Source organism: Coturnix japonica, chromosome 1, assembly GCF_001577835.2.
Source record: "Coturnix japonica isolate 7356 chromosome 1, Coturnix japonica 2.1, whole genome shotgun sequence".
Classification (NCBI taxonomy): Eukaryota; Metazoa; Chordata; class Aves; order Galliformes; family Phasianidae; genus Coturnix; species Coturnix japonica.
The window spans coordinates 140096477-140116816 of NC_029516.1; the positions used below are offsets into that span (position 1 = coordinate 140096477).

Below are 20340 nucleotides of genomic sequence, written 5' to 3' on the forward strand. Positions count from 1 at the left end.
ACTAAGTGAATAAAAATCTCACATCTTAATCCAAATTTCCCTCTTCAGTTTAAACAGTTCTGCCTTGTCCTATCACTATCTGGCCATGGAAAAAGCCACTCTCTGTGTTTTTTTTGTATATTTGCGATGTTATCTTTTAGTAATAGTGATTCTCTTAAGTACTAATATTCTGCTAGTTAACCAATATATATAATTCTACAAGACCCAAATTAACTTAGGACGAAGAATTGGAATTATTATGGATTTATATAAAATCGCTCATACAGACATGGTATAAGACATATGCAAATTCAAGAAAACGTGTATCGAGGTTGGCACAAGCATGAACTCAATCACAGGCTTCTTGACTTTCATTGTTTAACCCGTAATAGAAACACAGTTTCGGCGTAAACCATCTCACGCCCAGCTCAGTATAAAAATCAGCAGACAGTAGACCGTACCTGAAAATACTGCACACCCCTATGGCTAGCTGAAGTCTGCTAGATTGCCGAGCTATATGCCCTAGTAGTACAACATAATCACCAGAATCACAGAACTGCTGTAGGGGTTGGGAAGGGACTCCTAGAGGATCATCGAGTCCCAACCCCTCCTGCCAAGCAGGGTTCCTCTAACACCACATTCAACACATTTCGTTAAGCGCGTCCAGCGGCGGTCTTGAAGTATCTCCAGGAGAAGGGATCACCATCTCCTGGGCAGCCTGTTCCGAGTTGCATCCGTCAACCGCTCACTGTAAAGAAGTTCGCTTGCCCGATAGTTCGTTGGCAGAACTTCCTTGCTGAAGTTTTCATCCCCATTACCCCTAGTCCTGTCCCACACGCACAACTGAAAAGAAGGACAGGCAGTCTAATAATCAGCTCATGTTTCCATTTAAGTTATCTAACTATCTTACTACCTGTTAAAAATCATTATAATATTTTCTTAGAATGAGAAAAGGATGAGCATGTGAGAAGCTAGATCCAGGCCATTGAGTTTTTGTGTAAAAATTTAAAATGGCCTGTTAATCTCATACACTGCTAGGAGGGACTTTGGCATTAGAGGCTCAATAGCTTTGGGAATTAGAAAACAGGGGCTGCTATTGCTTGAGTCACTTTGAGTCCAACAAAACAAACAAAAACAAAAAAAAAAAAAACCAAAACCAAAACCTTTTTTTACCAAATTAATTAAAAAAAAATTCTTTAATTTTTTTTTTTGTGGGAAAAAAAAATTTTCTTTTCCCTTCCCCTTCCCCCCTTGTTTTTTTTTTTGGGGGAAACAATACTCTGAACTTCATTTTTGCCTCATAGAAAAAATATCTACAGTGTATAAAATGAGCAGAAGTACATACATCTGCACACCCTGGCTACTGAAGTCTGCTAGATGCCACTAAATCCCAGTAGTACATACATTATCACAGAATCACAGAATTGTAGGGGTTGGAAGGGACCTCTAGAGATCATCAAGTCCAACCCCCCTGCCAAAGCAGGTTCCCTACACCACGTCACACAGGTAGGCGTCCAGGCGGGTCTTGAATATCTCCACAGAAGGAGACTCCACCACCTCCCTGGGCAGCCTGTTCCAGTGCTACGTCACCCTCACCGTAAAGAAGTTCTTCCGCATCTTCGTGCAGAACTTCCAATGCTGAAGTTTCATCCCATTACCCCTAGTCCTGTCCCTACACATTACTGAAAAGAGACCAGCCAGTCTAATAATAGGCTCATGTTTCCATTTAAAGCTTATCTAACTATCTTCTACCTGTAAAACATCATTTATAAATATTTTCTTAGAAGAGAAAAGGAAGACAGAAGAAGATCCACAAATTAGTTTGAAAAATTAAAATGGCCTGTTAATCTCATACACTGGCTAGGAGACTTTGAGATTAGAGTCCTAGCTTTGAATTAGAAAACAGCTGCTTTGTTGAGTCACTTGAGTCACAAACAAAACAAAACAAAAACCCAACAAACTTACATATAATCTTAATGAATAATTAGAACAGGCAAAAGATAAATGAGGGGAAAAATGATTACTTTTAACATCCATATATCTAACTACATGTTTATTTGATAAAATAAAATAAAATAAAATAAAATATAAAGATACGTTTAGAAACTTCTCCTTAGTATTTCCAATCAAAATAATTATAGTTTCTTAATTGTTAGCCATGAGGAAGGAGAATAGCAGACACTAGTAATTCCCAAGAGCTGTAAGAAATAAGATACTGCAAGAATTCTGGAAACGTCTACAGATATCATTTGTGTCAGAACTTACTTTCTGCTGTCTGCATTATTATCTCATCAAGGTCTTTTTCAAGTTTTTCATAAGTATCTAGTCTTGCCTGAAACTCAGAATTCTGTGTTTGAAGTTCAATAATGCGTGTTTCACTAGAAGACTGAAGACTATAAAATTCCTTGGTAAGCACCTGTGAGAATGAATAATAAAAATAAGTAAAATACTCAGCAATATAATACTAAGCAACAACAATAATGTATCACATTTGATGCAACTTTTTGCACAGGTAAAGTTAGAATATTTGAAAAAAAGTAGTTCTTTTCAGCTATGTTATCTTGGACTACACTCCCATGTCATATAACACCTTATAGAATCATACAATTATTTAATCTGGAAGGGACTCTTGTAGGTCATCGAGTCCAGTTTCCCTGGAATGAAGAGGGACAGCTACGCTTCCATCAGGTTGCTCAGAGAATGATCCAGCCTAACTTTTGGGTGTCTCTAAGAATGAGCCTTCTACTACCTCTCTGGGCAACATGTTCCAGTGCTTCATCAGTCTTACTGTAAGAACTTCTTCCTCATATTCAGTCTCCTCTGTTATAGTTTGAAACTGTTCCCTCTTGTCCCATCACAACTGACACTACCAAAGACTCCGTCCCCTTCCTTCTTATTGCCCCCCCTGTAGATACTGAAAGGCTGATATCAGGTCTCCCCAGAATTTCCTAAGGTCTTTGTCTCAACTTGGAAAAATGACAATAATTTTAAAGGAGAGTAACAACAACCAAACTGATAGTTATAAAAATTAACAGAGAACTAATTAAAAACCAACTGGAATGAAATTCTTTGGTTAGTGAAGCAGTAATCCATGTGCTGTGCAGATAAAGAAAATAAAAACCAACTAGTTGAAGTAATCAAGTAGTACATTAGCTAATAGTGTCTTCATAAATATAAGTCCCACACACTGAAGATTATGATTGAATATAGGTCGATATATAGGAGATATATAATATAGGAGATACAGGAGTACTGCATACTGTACACAGTAGTAATGCTGTATGCAGTCAGAAATACTAAGCTATCCATAGTATTAAGAGAAATAAGCAACACAAATATAAAAACATGGAAAACATTAATCTATTGTCATAGGAGGCTACATTTATAGGTCAAATTTTGGCAACATATAAAACAGTTGTTTCATAGTTTTAGCATGTTTAAGACAAAGTATGCTGAAATCCAATTAAAAACAATTTTTTTCACGAAGCAGCTACAGCTCTACAGCTGAGTCCCACGTTAGTAGTGACTACATTAGTTAAAATCAATATGATGTAAGAAAAAAAATGAGAAAATATTAATGCACTGATGTACTTTAGAAAAGAAATAAAAGAATTCAGTCAAAAGGAACAAATGCAAAAAATGAGAATTTGAAATGTTTAAATTCTGCAGTAATATTTTGTAAGGAAAAACCATTGGTTTCAAGGCATATCTCTATCAGGAAAAGGAAGTGCCAGGAGAACTAGTACAGCTGGATGCGAAATATTCAAGATTTTATTCAAATAAAATAAATATCCAAAGAAAATGGAAATGCAACTCAAATGTAACTTCCTTACTCAAAGTTTAAACATGTCTGTGCAATTAAATTTTATTTAGTAACTTCAGAGTCTAGCACAGCTGGCACTCCCAGTGCTCATGACCACAACTAACCTCATCAGCCAGGATCTGAATGTTCCAATACAGACAGAACAACAAGAAATTACATTTCATCTAAAGCCTTGTTTCCACTCTGTAACTCTGTTTCCACTCTATAGCTCCATTTCATAAACATCCCAGTAATGCAGAATCTCCAATAACAGCATATTTCCCCCCCAAAACAGAAACTGCCATAGCTGACAGCTGGGAAAAAAAAAGTTCTTATTCTGTTCTACTAAGTTTATGTACTCTGCTGTCCAGTTTACACACACTGTCAATTTCATTGAAATCTCACAAATTGGATGCAGTGATGTGTTTTCAGGACCAACTTTGCACAGCTTCTCATCCACCAGGACCCCCAAGTCCTTCTTTCAGGGCTGCTCTTAAGGAGATTTTCCCCAAGTCTGTACAAATACCTGGGATTGCACCGACCCAAGTGCAGCACCCTGTACTTGGCCTTGTTGAATCTCATTAGGTTCACATGGGCTCACTTCTCCAGCCTGTCCAGGTCCCTCTGGATGGCTTCCCTTCCCTCCAATATATCCACTGCACTACTCAGCTGGATGTCATCCACAAAATTGCTGAGGGTGCACTCAATGCCATCGTCTGATAAAGATGATGAAAAGCACCGGTTCCAATACTGACCCTTGGGGGACACCGCTTGTGACCAGCCTCCACCCTGACACAGAACCATTAATCACAACCCTTTGGCTGCATCCAGCCAGCCAGTTCCTAATCCATTGAACAGTCCATCTTTCAAATCCACACCTCTCCAATTTAGAGAGAAGGATGTGGTGAGGGACCATGTCAAAGGCTTTGCAGAAGTCCAGGTAGATGACATCCATCGCCCTTCCCCCATCCACTGAAGCTGTCACTCCATCACAGAAGGCCACCAGATTGGTCAGGCAAGATCTGCCCTTGGTGAAGCCATGCTGGCTGTCTCAGATCACCTCTTTGTCTCGTATGTGCCTTAACGTGGTAACCAGGAGGATCTGCTCCATGATCTTCCCAGGCACAGAGGTGAGGCTCACTGGCCTGTAGTTCCCTGGGTCATCCTTTCTCCCTTTCTTATAAATAGGAGTAATATTTCCCTTTTTCCAGTCAGTGGGAACTTCACCAGACAGCCATGATTTTTCAAATATGATGGAGAGCAGCTCGGCAACCACATCAGCCATCTCTCTCAGAACCCTAGGATGGATATCATCTGGCCCCATGGACTTACACACATTCAGTTTCATGAGGAGGACTCAATCTTGTTCCACTGTTATAGTGGGATAGAATCTGCTCCAATTCCTCCTTGTGCAGGGAGATCCTCTAATGAGCTAATGGCTCTTGTGAGCTGAGAGTGGCCATAGCAGGATACTGCTTAGTGCTTAGGGCTGTCCACTTCCAACTGTTTTTTTGTAGTCTTTTGTGGGTGTGGAGGCAAAATTTTTAGCCACATAACAGTACTGAGTAAATGTGTAATTACACTTACAGGCTGTTCTGAATGAAGTAAAAAAAATGGCTCAAAAGAATGTTCATTTTTTCCCACCTATTTTTGGAAAGACTGAGTTAAAAAAAGGGGGGTGGGGGGAGGGTTAAATTGCCATCTGTTAATGAATGCAGAGCTGTTGAAAAGAGCTAGCAAGCTATTACACTTGTGTGTCAGGGAACTAAAAACAACTTATTTTTCATCTTGTACAAATAGATCCTGAAGGATCTGCCAGAGATCAAATATCAACATCTAACCATGACAAATTGGATTCCTCTGGATGTGTCCTATAAAAGAATCTGAACTTAGTTTTCCTAGTAATAAGCCTATAATAGAAGTACAGTAATGAAAGTTCTACTAAATCAGTTTATTTTAGCATTATTAAATAATGTGAGAGAACTTCAAAAAGTCTATATACTTTCAAGAGAAGTCTATACTTTCAAGAAGTCTATATACCTTCAAGAGAATTTCACCATATTTTTGCTCTAAAATTGTTTTGCTTATTACTGGTATTGGAGCTGTAATATTTACTTGAAAGAAAAAAAAAAAAGTTTTAATGTACATTTTCCTGTACATTATTTGTTTAGTTTCCTGAACTGGAATTAATAAGCAGTCTTACAAGAGCTAGATTATAAGACAGAAAGGACTTATCAATAAGGGTGTATAATAAGGACCTATCCTTTCCAAGTAAAGTATCTAGATGCGAACATATGACATGCAGAGAGAATTTCTGTGATGGATGCTGTTAACCTAAGCACACGTCTTCAACATCTCACCATGAGAAAATGTTTTGCTTTCTTCTTCCCTTAGTTTTCCACTGAAACAGAAAAGCTTGGTGAGCTTTTTCATAATGTTCTGCTTCGGCACAATTTGGTGGAAATACTAGCTCTACCTTGTACATCCTTGGTGCTTTTTTTCCCTAAGTTTCTTCTTTCCAAATTACAATTGAAAACAACTTTGTAATGCCCCATTAAGAAACTATTAATAACGTACCTCCAGCTTTCTCTGATATTTCTCACATTCTATTTGGCACTGTGAAAGATTCTTAGCTGTTTCTTGTTGCATGAGTTGAATATGTTCACTTTCAAAGGACTTTAACTTACTTTGGTGAAGAAGTTCAGCTACTTTGCTTTCTGTGCCAAGCTGCATTTGCCTATACCTAAAAACAAAAAAAAAAAACGAAAAAAGGTTTAGGAGATTCAAAAATACTATATTTATATCATCACCATAGTATCATAGTCTCGTGCGGGTTGGAAGGAACCTTAGAGATCATCGAGTCCAACCCCCGGGATTCGAGCCTCCTGTGTAGCAGAGTGGCACTTCTACCGCTTGCGCCACAGGGGGAATTCGAACCCAGGGCCTCCAGTGTTGCAATGTGGCATTCCTACCACCTGCGCCACCAAGAAGATATATGTATATCTTCTTATGTTTTAAAAATATTACATCAGCATGAATTTTGTTCTCAGTATACAAGTGTATACATTCCATACCTCTAACAATGAGATCTTCAAAGGACACAGGAGAGATACTGAGGAGGCTGTTGCCTCCTATCTTCTTTACCAAATGTAATATGTGATCAGGAGAAGTAGTGTTAGACACCAATGATATCAAGGCTGAATTCCCTTACGTGTATCATCGATATGTGCTACAATAATTCTTCCCATAACCAAAGACATAAAGAAACACCAGACTATGACAGTTTATTATTTCCACAATCAACCTTAGGTATGAAGACTCTCAATAACAGGAATGAAGTACATTTCTCATCTATTAACTTACAAGGTATCAGATAATATATTCCCAATATATCCCCAATATAATAATATTCCGCTTAGAAGCAGGTGTCTGTTGTTCCATTCCTTATGCTTAATAGACAATCTCAAAAAAGGCTTAAAAGTTTTCTAATGGAATACTAAATTGCCAGACTGTAAAAATGAAGCAGATGTGAATAACAGCAGAAAACCTTAAGAAGCTGGGTGTTAAATGGCTTATGAAATTTAAAGGAGGTAAATGTAAAGTAACAAATCACTGTTTGAAAAAATGATCTTAACCATATACATAAAATGAAGAACTCCTAGTTAACTTTTAATTTGGGAACGTGATCTTGGGACTATATTAGACAAATCCATTACTTTAACTCGTTTTTAAACAGTGGTAAACAAAAAATAACATTTTGAGAACGGCTGTGAAAGGAATAGATTAAATACAGAAATCATCATGTCCCTTTACAATTCCACACTGCTACCTGCATAATGAATACTGAATATATTTCTAGTAACTAACCTCACAAAGAATACAGTAGAACATGTAAAAGGTTAGAGAAGGGTATTAAAGATCTTTGACAATTGACAATATCATGCAATAATACCACTATAACAGCATAAGAAACAGGTTAATTAAGCAAACCAGAATGCTAGAGAAAAGAGATGGTATAAGGAAATGGGAGTTATAAGAGGTCTGTAACAGCCTAAGTGGCATAGAGAATGAGACTGAGAATCAATTATTTACCATATTTTCCAATCCAATAGATGAATGAGGTGGTGTGTAATAAAGCTAGCAGATGTGGAATGAAAAGCAAGTATCATTCTTCATAGACTATCATGAAATCTGTGAAATTCCTTATATAAGATGTTCTGAATACTCAAAGTTAACACTTACTCAGGAAGAGACAGAACAAACTCTCAGAAAATAAATCCTTCGACAACTATTAAATGTAAGATGGTACTTCTCACCCAGAAACCACTTAAATTGTTAGAACTCCAGCTAAACATTCACTCTAACTCAGTCCTGCTCTTAACTGCCATTTGTCAAATAGCAGTTGCAACACAGTTCTACCCTATTTAGTAACTAATCTTTAGGTAGGATTGAGAGCATTTAACAAAAATAAAAGGATTAGTCAGACATTTTCCCTGAGGATTTCAGATGTAGGGATGTTTCTAAGATACAAAGAGGAAGCAATTTTCACTGAAATAAACAGAAAAAAACAGGTGTCACTATGATGTTCTCTGTAAACATTTGTGTTTGTATTAACAGTCCAATGCATGAATGAGATTGTTCTCTCACGGGCTGTGTGAGTAGAGAATGGAACTCATAAAAACGTCATCACTTTTTTAAAAACAACTTTCTTACTCAATAGCAGCATGACATTTCTTCTCATAAAAACTGCTAAGTGCCCATTATCTATTTGATATCAACTGCTGTCAATTTTGCTTGAGGCTGATACTTTAAGCATTTCATCATTGCACTCTGTATGTTCCCATTTTCATTTTAACATAATAAAATAGTTTCAGCATGCTTACATTCTCCATACTTGGTACGTGATTGGCTGCAGACAGGACAGTCAATCTTTTCTGCTAAGCACGTTGTTTACAACCCTGGGAAGAATATTTTGTTCCAAAATGAGCATGTCTTCACAAAGATACATGTCATCTCACCATCTGATGTGCAGTGCAATGCAGAAATGAAATTTATCCGCAAGTCACAGTTACTGACTTTAAACAACAAATATGTATAATATGCCTTCACAGAAAATAAATTTCTGTCTTTCCCATAGACTGTTTCAGATCTTAAATTAGTCTGAGGTTTAATGATCTGTAGAGAGCATAAACAATAGTAACATGCATAAACAGAAGTTACATATATTTCTAAATACCTCACCAAACTTTCCAGAACAGTGTACTAGATCTCTGACAATTTTCTAAGTCCACTCAATCAACTAGGTGCTTCCAGAACATGCTTATCAACAAAATCACAAATGGTGACTTCAGCAAAAAGATGATTTCATACTTTGGAAATTCTATGTAGCTCACATTGGCATGGTATGTTTTGTACTGGTGAGGTTACGAAGAACATCACGTGCTTTCCATTGGCAATGATTTTTGAGAATCAGGGTACAGCTTACAAGTTATGATATGTAACAACTTCGTATGCTCTTCTGTCAACAAATAAACACATCTCTTTTCATGTGTAGTATGGAAAATAACACTTCCATTAATGACAGAAAAGATTTGCCCTTTTTTCAGAGCTAGTATAGGAGAAACTGTTGTCCAACCAAGATGATTTTCTACTAGACCTCAAGTAAGATTTTCTTCCTATACCTTTGAGCTCACCAGTGAGTTCTCCACTGCAGCAAAACTTTTAGAGTTTCTTTGTCATATGAGTTTTTTATTTGGCTAGATAGCATGTCTGACTTCTTGACTATTATTTCAGCAGAAGTCTAGGAGCATGGGTACACATATAGTCATGAAACACAATGTCAAAACACATTCCTTGATCTACCTAGATGGTCTCCAGGAAAAACAACAGAAAACAAATCCACCCTATGCTTGAATACCATTATTATTGTGGGTGTACAGGATTTTTTCCCATCAAAAAATTTTAATAAAACGGATACGGCATAGTTTTTGTTTCACAAAGAAGTAAGGGTTGAGAATTAAAGAGTAATTACAGAGTGAGCTAATGAAAAGAACAAACAAACATGCAAGAATCATCTGAAATGAGATGTCAACTTCATTATGTCTCTGTGTGATTAGGATGATGAGCTAATAATGCCTAAAGTTTGCTAAAGTGGAGTTATTAATTTTAAAGTAGAAGAGAATATTCTGTTAGGGACTTAAACACTGGTTTCTAAGAATGGTGTTTTTTCCATCAGAGAAGTTTGCAAATGGTGGACAATGATATAATGGTATCTAGAAAGCTGCATACACCATTAAAATCGCCACAAAATGGACTTCAGTGTAAGCAATGAGAGAAAGTACACTTCTCCAAGTAGCGTGCATCTAAAGAAAGCCAACTGAAAACCAAGATTACCAACTGCTTTTTCAATGGGGTAAACTACAAGACATATCCAGCACAGCCCAATCTAACAGTCATATTCAAAAGTTTTCACCATATGTACACATAACCTTATGAACCTCTTACAAGTGTCATGTATGTACTGAGATAGCACTGTTTGTACCTGACAGGAATAGACTGTTAACCTCTACTATTGTTTATCCCAGAGACAAAAACTGAATGAATATCAGTACTCTACAAAAGTAGGTATAATTTAATAATGAAGTACATAGGAAGACAATGAGATTTGTACAATTAAGCATTCAAGAAGTAGTGAATTCTATTAGTAAGATTGTTATTAAGCAGGAATGACAAGCAAGTAAATTCTATAAAATAATATATCTTCCAAAGGAAGTCGCTCTAAGATTATACAAAGGTCAGTACTGACCTATTCTAACTTTATGAACATGATTATAGAAACCTACAGTTCTTTAGGATATAGTTGTTATTTTCAAGTTAAAAAAATGAAAAAAAGAAAAAATTCAAGGACTCGTAAGTTGCGAAATCATCCTGACTCCACAGAAGGGTCAGTTCCAGGTCTAAGATCTTTAGAGTAATTACATTATACTCTCCTATTTTTTACAAACGTATGTACTTTGGTTCAGTGCCAAATCTGCAAAGAAACCTAAATGCTACAGACATTTTCTACCCAACCTCTCCTACTGCAATCCTGCTCCTTCCAGTCCCAACACGTACTCTAATGTTCCTGTCCTTCTCCCACTCTGTTGCAGCTCCAACTCAGGTTTCTCATGCTTTCCAATTCTGTTTTCATTCTTTCTGCTTGAGGTATGTTTTTTCTCTTCATCTTTGTTCCAGCCTATTTAGTTCTCATTCCTATCTTTTAGTCCTATTCTCAAACTGTTGGTTTTCTTTCTATTCCTCAGTCACCCTCACAGTTCATTTAATCAGGGAGTCGCAGAATGATTTGGGCTTGAAGGGATCAGCAGAGACTGAGTCCAATTCCTCTGTCATAAACAGGGACATCTTCACAGCATCAAAGCTGGTGAGGGGTCTGGAGTATAGGCCTTAAGAGGGCTGAGGGAATTAGGATTGTTTAGACTGGAGAAGAGGTGGCTCAGGAGGGACCTTACTGAACTCTACAACTCCCTGAAAGGAGGTTGTGGTGAGGTGGGAGTCTGCTCCTGCATAACTAGAGACAGGACTGGAAGGACTGGACACAAGTTGTGCCACAGGAGATTCAGGTATTATGAAGAATTTCTTTTCTGAAAGAGTGGTCTGGCACTGGAATGGGCTGCCTGGGGAGGTGGTTGAGTCACCATCCCTGGAGCTGTTCAAGAAATGTTTAGATGTTGTACTTGGTGATTCTATGATTCTGTCTTCCACTAGACTAGATCACCCCAAGCCCCATTCAATCTGACAAACACTTCCAGGTCTGGAGCATCCACAACTGCTCTGGACAACCTGTGCCTCACCACACTCTGACTAAAGAATTTCTTCCTAATATCTAAGCTAGACCTATCCTCTTTTACTTCGAAACCATTACCCTTTGTCCTGTCACTACAGGACACTGTAAAAATTCTCTCTTCATAAGCCCTATTTCAGTATTTGAAAAGTCGCAATGAGGTCTTCCAAGAGCCTTCTATTCTCTAAGCTAAATGATGCCAGATCCCTCAGCCTTTCTTTGTAGCAAGAGTGCTACACTTCTTTCACCTCCACCTGGACAATCTCCAACTGGACAATGAACTACTGACCAAAACGCTCTAGAAGCAGCTATCCAGCCAATTCCTAAGCCACCTTTCAAACCCATCTTTCCAATACAGAGACAATCCTTCAACACTCTTAATCAAATTCTACCCCTACTCTTTCACAATGGGGTTAAAATCACAGCTTAACTTCCTCACATTTTCCAAGTGGCTATTAAGACCTCCAAAGGGCCCAACTTTGCACTGGTGAGATCTCACTCAGAGTATTATGCCCAAATGTGGAGTCCTAGGGAAATGTGTCCTAGGAGTGTGTCCAGAGGATGGCCACAAAAATGATCCAAGGGATATAACACCTTCCTTATGAGGATGAGCTGAGAGATCTGGGGCTGTTCAGCCTGGAAAAATGAAGGTAACCTGATTGCAGCCTTCAGTATCTAAAGGGTGTCTATAAGAAGGAAGAGGACAGGCTCTTCAGCACAGTCAGTTGTAACAGGACAAGGGGAAATGGTTTCAAACTAGAAGATTTAGATTGGATATAAGGAAGAAGCTTTTTACAGTAAGGGTGGTGAAGCACTGGAACAGGTTGCCCAGAGAGTTGGTGGAAGCTGCTTCCCTGGAGATATTCAAGGTCAGGCTGGACCATGCTATGTGGTACCTGATCTAGCTGTATATGTCCCTGCTCATTACAAGGGAGTTGTACTAGATGACATTTAATTTAGAAGTCCATTTGAATTCTAAAGATTCTATGATTCTATGAACAAAATCTTCTTTGCTGTTCCTTCTTCTTAGAGTCACAGAATGAGTAATAGGAACTTAAATTGGTCTAAATTAAATTCAGACATGTAATAGACCACATATACACTGTCCGTACCTGTGGCAAGCTCTGAGACTCCAGTTCAAACATGAGTACTCAAAAGATCTTATTGGTATTTTCTTTCTGATCCTTGGTACTAAAAATCGGTTGGCTTGTTTCTGAGCAACAAAAGTTTTCCCATAAATTGAATTCACATGCTGTGTACCAAGTAACTGGAATGTAGGAACTCTACGCCCTTAGTTTTAAATACGCTAATTGCTCAGTTTCTTTAACAGATGCCTCGTGTATCTGTCTGGTTTCATAAACTAGAAATCTATTGTTATGGTTATTAGAAAAGGGAAAACTACCATTCTTAATTTAAATACATGTAATTAATTGAGATACTTATGTCAGCTTTACATTAATTATCTATTATTTAAAATTATTTCTCACATGGACTAAAGCAACAATGTATTTATTAACTTAGTATAAATGATTAAACAGATACAGTATGCTATCTACAAATAAAAAAAGTTTGCTGAAATAGTTTTCATATAAAGTTTGCTTTCCCCAAATAATATGTTCAGAGCTTTTTCCAGCACTGTATTTTTTGACTATTATGAAAGAAATCCAGAAATGTATAGCTTAAATGTTAAAAGGGTAAACATGGTTTAACATGCAAGTTCTTGCCAGATGTTACATTTGCTTCATATCAAGACATTAAACATATGGTACTTTTGCAAGTGGTTAAATAAAATCTGTTAGAGACAGAAAGCTTAGAAGCCTTGTTTAAAGCTGTTTGCTTCAAAGCAGATTTTTCTGTTTTGCAGCATTAGTTATATACTGGTCTTGGATCGTTGTTCTCTTGAAACACCTTCCCTGGATGCAACACTTCCGTACACTGTTTTGCAGTTGGCAGGAAATCCTAGTTCCAAATGACAGATCCAACAAGATAAACAACTGCTTTACAATACCTGCAGTCTAAGAACACCTAGATCCAAAACTACTTACCTATGCAGTATTTAGAGTGCTTCATCTATATATTCTTTCTACTCTAACACAACTGAGAAAGAGCAAAGCTAAAAGCAGGGTGGTAAAAAGCAATGTTAAAGGTAAAATTGTAGAACACACATATCTTCATAAATTTCTATAGAAGTTATTTACTTTTTTAGCTGGTTAACTTTGTGTTTATTCCAAACTGAAAGGTCAGTTAAAGAGTCCTAATTACCATGATGAGCATTCCATCTCTTCAAAAAGTGGAAGAATGAACATTAAGAAGGATGATGCACTTGCAATAAACCCGTTAAACCATGTTGACCATGACCTTATGGCCATGCTACTGTGCTCCCTTTTATCTGTCACGGATCCTGTAAAACTTAAGATTTTCTCCTGGACCACAACACAGCTCCAACAGTATTGACGTAAACTACATCAGCCTAGTCTTAGGAGTTATATTTCAGTCATGATTTCTGCATAACAAACCCTCACTAGGGAGCTTTCCCTCAGTTCTAAAGGACAATGAATGCAATCATACACTTCCTGAAAGTGTGTGCTTACTTCTGGGCTACTGTATAATAAACACGAACAACTCCTATCATGTCATTTTCTTCTTTTTTTAACTCAGAGAGGATGTGGTTGCTGTTCTGTGTTAATTCAATGCTGATGTATGCTTAGTTTGCTCAGAGTCACTTGCCTAGCCATTAGCCTGCAAAAACTTGGTTTAACCAATTAGCATCTTGACTGAGGTTACTCTTATTATTTGATTCAATAAAACAAACAAACAAACAAACAAACATAGTATTTATTCATATAACCTAATTAAATTTGATTAGTATTAATATAGTGTTAACCAAAAATAAAGGATGTGAAGAAACAAGTAAGTACTAAGGTGTGGAAAATAATTCCACTGTTATACCCTCATTTTTTTATTTTTTATTTTATTTTATTTTACTTTTAAGAAATAAGCCAACAGAGTAAGCCAGGTAATTTTTAGGACAACTAATGGTAGATGCTTTTCTCTTTACCTAGGCAATAGCTTAGTGAAGATGGATATCCCCGTGCTCATATTTATTCTTCTAGTGATGATAAATTCCAAACCTATGAAACACTATATGAACTTGAATAGTAGAGAGCATTCACTAGACACAATTGGTCAGAGAACATCTACCAGAACAGGTATTTCAAGATACTTAGGCAAAAAGATACTCAGCCTATGAATCCAAAATAGAAATTATCACCTCACAAGACTCTTTAATTAAAACCTTAATATAACCCCAAGTAAAGGTTGAAGGTTCTTTTTCAAATAGGAAGGATATTGAATGCATTCTCAGAAACCCAGTGAAGAAATACCGAGGAAACAACTTCACATACTTCTCCTAAATACAACAGAACAATCTAAAATGAAACATAACCATGATGAAGGATGCAGACACCAGCAGCTCTACCTCAAGCCAAAAGCAGTCAGAAGAAATTGAAAAGTTTTATTGCTTCTGGCACAGCCCCAATACATTGTACAAAGCTATCTTTTGCACATGTGTACCAGCACATAAAATGACAAAAGTGTCAAATTTTGAAACTGTAAGAAACATACTGAACTGAAGTGGAAAGCTCAACTGGAGAAGCACCAGAATAAGTATAATTAACTTTCTCATGACCTAAACACCACCAGCATTCAAATGAATAAACACTTCCTTTTAAAAATTCAACTTATAATGACAGATGGAAAAGGATTTATTTTCTCTGCAACACTGTTTTAGCATACATATTATAATCAAAGAGCAAAAAAAGTATATTTGTAAAAATCTTGTTATGTTTTAAGTCACATTTTCTACATATACTTCACTCTGTTTGAATTCCTGTTGAATCTCAATCATGACTTTATTAAAACAATACCCATATTTCATGCTTTACTTCAGTCTTTACAAGACATACCATGTTGAAGGTGAATTCTGTAATAAATCAACAAAAATGCAAATAGTAATCATGAGACTATTTCATCAATAATGATATTAACTGGAATAGAAACAAATTAATTTGAAGTTTAACTGTGAGAGTTTTTGACATGGGTAAAATACAACAGATCTGACTGAGGGAGACATCACTGATTTTCTTGCTATAAGAGACTAAAAACAAGTACTAACTTTTAATATTAATCTATACCAAATTTAACATTTGTAAACTACACTTAAGAGTTGTCTCAGTAATTTTTTCTTCTGTCCATAATTATTTTTTCAAGCTGCCATACAATTGAACAGCTGACCTCCCTAAACTAAGTATTGCCTATGTCCAGACTTGGACATATTTACATACATTACTTTCATTGAATGTTCTAGTGCAGTAATTTTTCAAAACAGGAGCAGAAAAATTGATGATGAAGGAAAAGAGACACAATTATCAGTAAACTACCAAGTTGATAACAAATTCTTCAGGAATGGTCAGGAATTATTCCCAAGATGCTGTAAAACTCTACCAGGGAGAAGCCATTTTTCTTTTTCCTTATCTAATTAAGCCACCCTACTACTGCCACTGTGAAAAAAAGAACCCTGCATTAAAATAAGAATGTGCAAGTGCGAGTACATACAACACACAAACGCCTTAAAAACTCTAAAACTTTTTTTCCTAAAGCTAGTGTATGTTTTGATTGATATTAAATAAATAAATAAAAGTTCACAGTCTTCAAATCTCTGCAGACAGTGAAGATAAAGCTACTAAAAACTTCCGATATACTCATACTGGTCAAATCTATACCATGAACAGACAGAGGGGAAGGAGACTCAAGGGAATCAACTCTTTGAATGATCATACTGACAAAGCTTGTTACATTTTCTATTCATTTACATGGCACATTTTATGAACATGTCAGTACTTACATTGCTTTTATTTATATTTTTAAATCTCCAGTCTTCTTCCTCTGCCTTTCTTTTTTTACAAAGTACTGTGCATATTAAAACTGGATTGCAGACATATTTTGGAAAGACTATTACAGGCTATGCAATGGTTATATGGATTGCTGTGGTACTGAAGAACAGTATACAACAGTTCAGCTGGAAAAGACCTACAAAGACCATCAAGTTCAACTGTCTCACTTCTTCAGCAGTAACCAAAAGCTATAAACACATTGTTGAGGAGCATCCCGAATGCTGACAGGCCTGGAGCATCACCCACATCACTAGGAAGCCTGCTGCATTGATGGACCATCCTCACAGATAATAAATTTCATCCTAATGTTCAGTCTGAACCTCTCCTGGCACAGCTTTGTACAGTTCTTGTATGTCCTGTCATCAGTTACAAGAGAGATCGGTATCCTCTTCTGCATTTCCCTGTACACAAACTGCTACTAAGCCAAATGTGAACTGTCTCATACAGCTTTAATAGAACCTTTACAGAAAACTCAGAACTACTGAAAGATTAACAAGGATAACAGACTGAACTGTGAAATTCAGGTCATATTTTACACCCAAGAAGCATTAAAAAATGACTTTAAGAAACTTATACATGCATTAGTAATCTTAAACTCAACTTTCCACTTCAGCATTTCATGTCTGCTGTGTACTCCATTGTTCCTTTATTTAATAAAAAAATCATAAAAATAATTTTAGATGTAAATACACTAATTACATTCTTATGTGTATATGATTTTTAAACCTATAACTGCAAAAAGGAGAAAAAATGCATGTGATATGACTGACAGAAAAACAGCTGTATAAATGACAACAGCAGTACTGAAAAGTTGCTTTCTTTTAAATTAATAAAAAACACATTGAAAACACGGAGAATAACAAAAAGAAGAAGAATGTTTGGAATACCAAATACCTCCTTAAAATGGTCCGAAATTAACATACAGATATTTAAGTTCTGAATTCCACAAATTTAACTGCTGTATGCAATTAACAATATCAAATATTTAGAAAACAAAATTTCTATTCAGGGATGAAAAAAGGGAACTTTTTGACTATCAGTAAGAAAGAAAATAAGAAAAGGAAATTTCATCACTGAAACTTCCCAAAAATGGATGGGAAAAGAAAAGAGAAAGTAGGGACAGATACTTTGAGATACAGGCTAACTGGGAGCCTATCTGATCAAGCTCCTTTGAAATCTGGAAATGAAAAGATACCTGTAACTACAGTACTGGTAGACTGCTCCCCCTAAGCCACCGTTTTCCCCACTGAAACTCTGACAGCATAGGTCAGGATGGTTAGGGTTCAAACTGCCATAACTTAGCTAATGACTGGTGTATCTTTCATATCATATGTAACAGATTTGATTCACTGATAAGCGGAGTTCAAAGTACAGGCATACCATGTTATGTGTCAAGGATGTGTTCCTAAAAGTGCTATGGTTAGCTATGATGGATAACAAAGAAATCTTTTCCATAAGAATTCATACACTAGGGGAAAGGGAAGGAGGATGCCTTGGCAGTGACAATGCAGAACTTAAACATGAGGCCAGTGCAGTGCTAGACAATTTTTCAATTTATTGCCCTAGCAAATTTGTCCATAAAAACAAATGCAAAACAGAATCACTGAATAATTCAGGTTGAAAAGGGTTTGAGGAGGTACCTACTCCAACATCCTGCTCGCAGGAAGGTGAGCTATGAGACCTCAATAGATTGCTCAATTCTTCAGTTGTTTGGATCTTGACTATCAATGATGGAGACTGCTCAAATACAATGCTTAACTGTAGCAAAAAACCTTTTCCTTTCACCAAGTTTGAATATCCTTTTCAACCCTTCCCACCATGCACCATGCATTCCCCCCTACTGTAAAGGCAGAACAAGTGCAAGATCACCTCATGAGACTGAAAGCATACAAGTCTATGGGTCTGGATGGCTTACATCCCAGGGTTCTGAAGGAGCTGGCTGATGTGGTTGCCGCGCTGCAGATCTGCTTTCACGACAGTTTTCCATACTTCTTAAGTTACCTGACAAGTTCAACAAAAAATTCATAGACATACACAACTTTGCCTTTATGCAGCCTTTCTACAGAAGACATTCTCTACAAACAGTAAGATGGTGGGGAGCAGTTAGAAAAGACAAAAACAAGGTCTGAAGAGTCTGAAAATTCAGAATTGATGAATTGTGGGGATACTAACAGGCTTTGCAACAAAAGTGTCAAGCATACCTGCTAAGAGTCTTAGATCTGATATAATCATTACCCAGCTTCTGAGAAGACACAAAAAAAGTACTAAGTTTTATTTATTTTAATGCACACAGATCTTAAGACTTGCTGAATTTTGTTCCTCTGCTTCCTCTAATTATGTTTAGCTCTCTTCTCCATTTGTTACCTTCCCCCATGTTCTCCATTCTCTCTCTCAATAATTAATTCTTCCTTCAGCTGAACTATCATAACATGTGCAATAACCACATCTGATAAATATTCTTTTCCTTATTGCAGTTAACTTGAAAAAAGAAGTCCGTTTTTTCAGGCCTTTTTTCCTGATGGGACTGATAGACGAGACACTCCTAATCTCCCAAGTACTCCCTGTCCCAACTGAGCATGTAGAGACTACATCATTTTCTTTTTTATCACCTAGACAGCAGCATATCAGAGTAGACACCTTTTTAGTCTGGGATAGAAAATGAAAGCTCCTGCTCCTCTCTGTGTTCCATGTTTGTATTATGTGATTTCTGTCATCATCATCCATTCTTTTTGCCAGAAGCCCCAGAATGTGGTTACATCTGTCACATAACCAATGAACATACCAAGTGAAGATGCAATTCTTGTACTCACTGAAGGGCTGTCAGAAAGTTTGCATTTCTCCATCCAATGGAGACTTAAAGACAGGAAAAAATACTTCCGATACTTCCCTTTAAAAGGTGAAGAATCAGCTGTTGCAATTCAGTCTGACCATGCTAGTCACCAGTTTTGTGTGAATGCTTAGGTTATGACTGAAAAACAATCTAGTTACTACTGTACTTCAGTTAACCTTATTTTGTGTGATGCGTAATTCTTTTGCCTTCTTTACTACAAGAAGGTTTAAGTAGATGGAGGTGTTTAATATTTTTTCCACACTATTTTTAACTTAATTCTGCTCTCAGCTCCATTCTTAGCATTCCATTCTTCTATTGTTAAAAAAGAAGTCTGAACCAGGTTGGAACCAGACTCAAAGTTTCATCTAAAACCGCTTAATAGTTCAACCTACCTTAATTCAAAATTTTCTTTCGGAAAGCAAACAATAAATCAGCTGCTAATAATAATTGTTTGCTTTTGGAAGATGCAATATTTATTGGTACCTGACACCAAAGCATGCTTGTTGTAGCAAGACTAACAGAGAACACAGTCAGATATGTTGACTGTTATTACATAAGTGGGATCGAGCTTAGCCCATATTTTCAGTTTTTTCCAATATCAGAATTCCTGGTAACCATAAAAGGACATTCAAAGGCAAGTAATAAATAGAGTGGTCTGTGAACAATCACAGATACATTTGATTTCTGTTTCAGGACATCCACACTGCTAGCAACTCCAAGCTGTACTCCCTACAGAAACCACAAGTCTGGGTACAGAATCTAAAACTGGAACTGCTGAAAGTAGTTTCAGTCCTTAATAGGTTTCGGGAATTAAAAAGCAGCAGTGCAAACCTCATGAGTGAACTTGTTTTTCTGGAACCACCAATGTGACACAGGCTCCACGAGATTTGGATGACAAAATTCAGATCTTTTTCTTCCAGTGAAGAAGCTTTGAGAC

The 20340-nt window shown here is 36.8% G+C and overlaps 1 protein-coding gene across 2 annotated transcripts in view; it reads right to left on the minus strand.

The window, feature by feature from the left end:
• Positions 1 to 20340, minus strand: part of PIBF1 (progesterone immunomodulatory binding factor 1) — a 127680-nt gene that overhangs the window by 54323 nt on the left and 53017 nt on the right. For both annotated transcript variants that reach the window (XM_015851649.2, XM_032442063.1), the window contains exons 10-11: positions 6359 to 6524; positions 2245 to 2395 (exon numbers count right to left, since the gene is read on the minus strand). In XM_015851649.2, coding sequence (XP_015707135.1) covers positions 2245 to 2395; positions 6359 to 6524 — 317 coding nt within the window. The remainder of the gene's footprint in view (positions 1 to 2244; positions 2396 to 6358; positions 6525 to 20340) is intronic.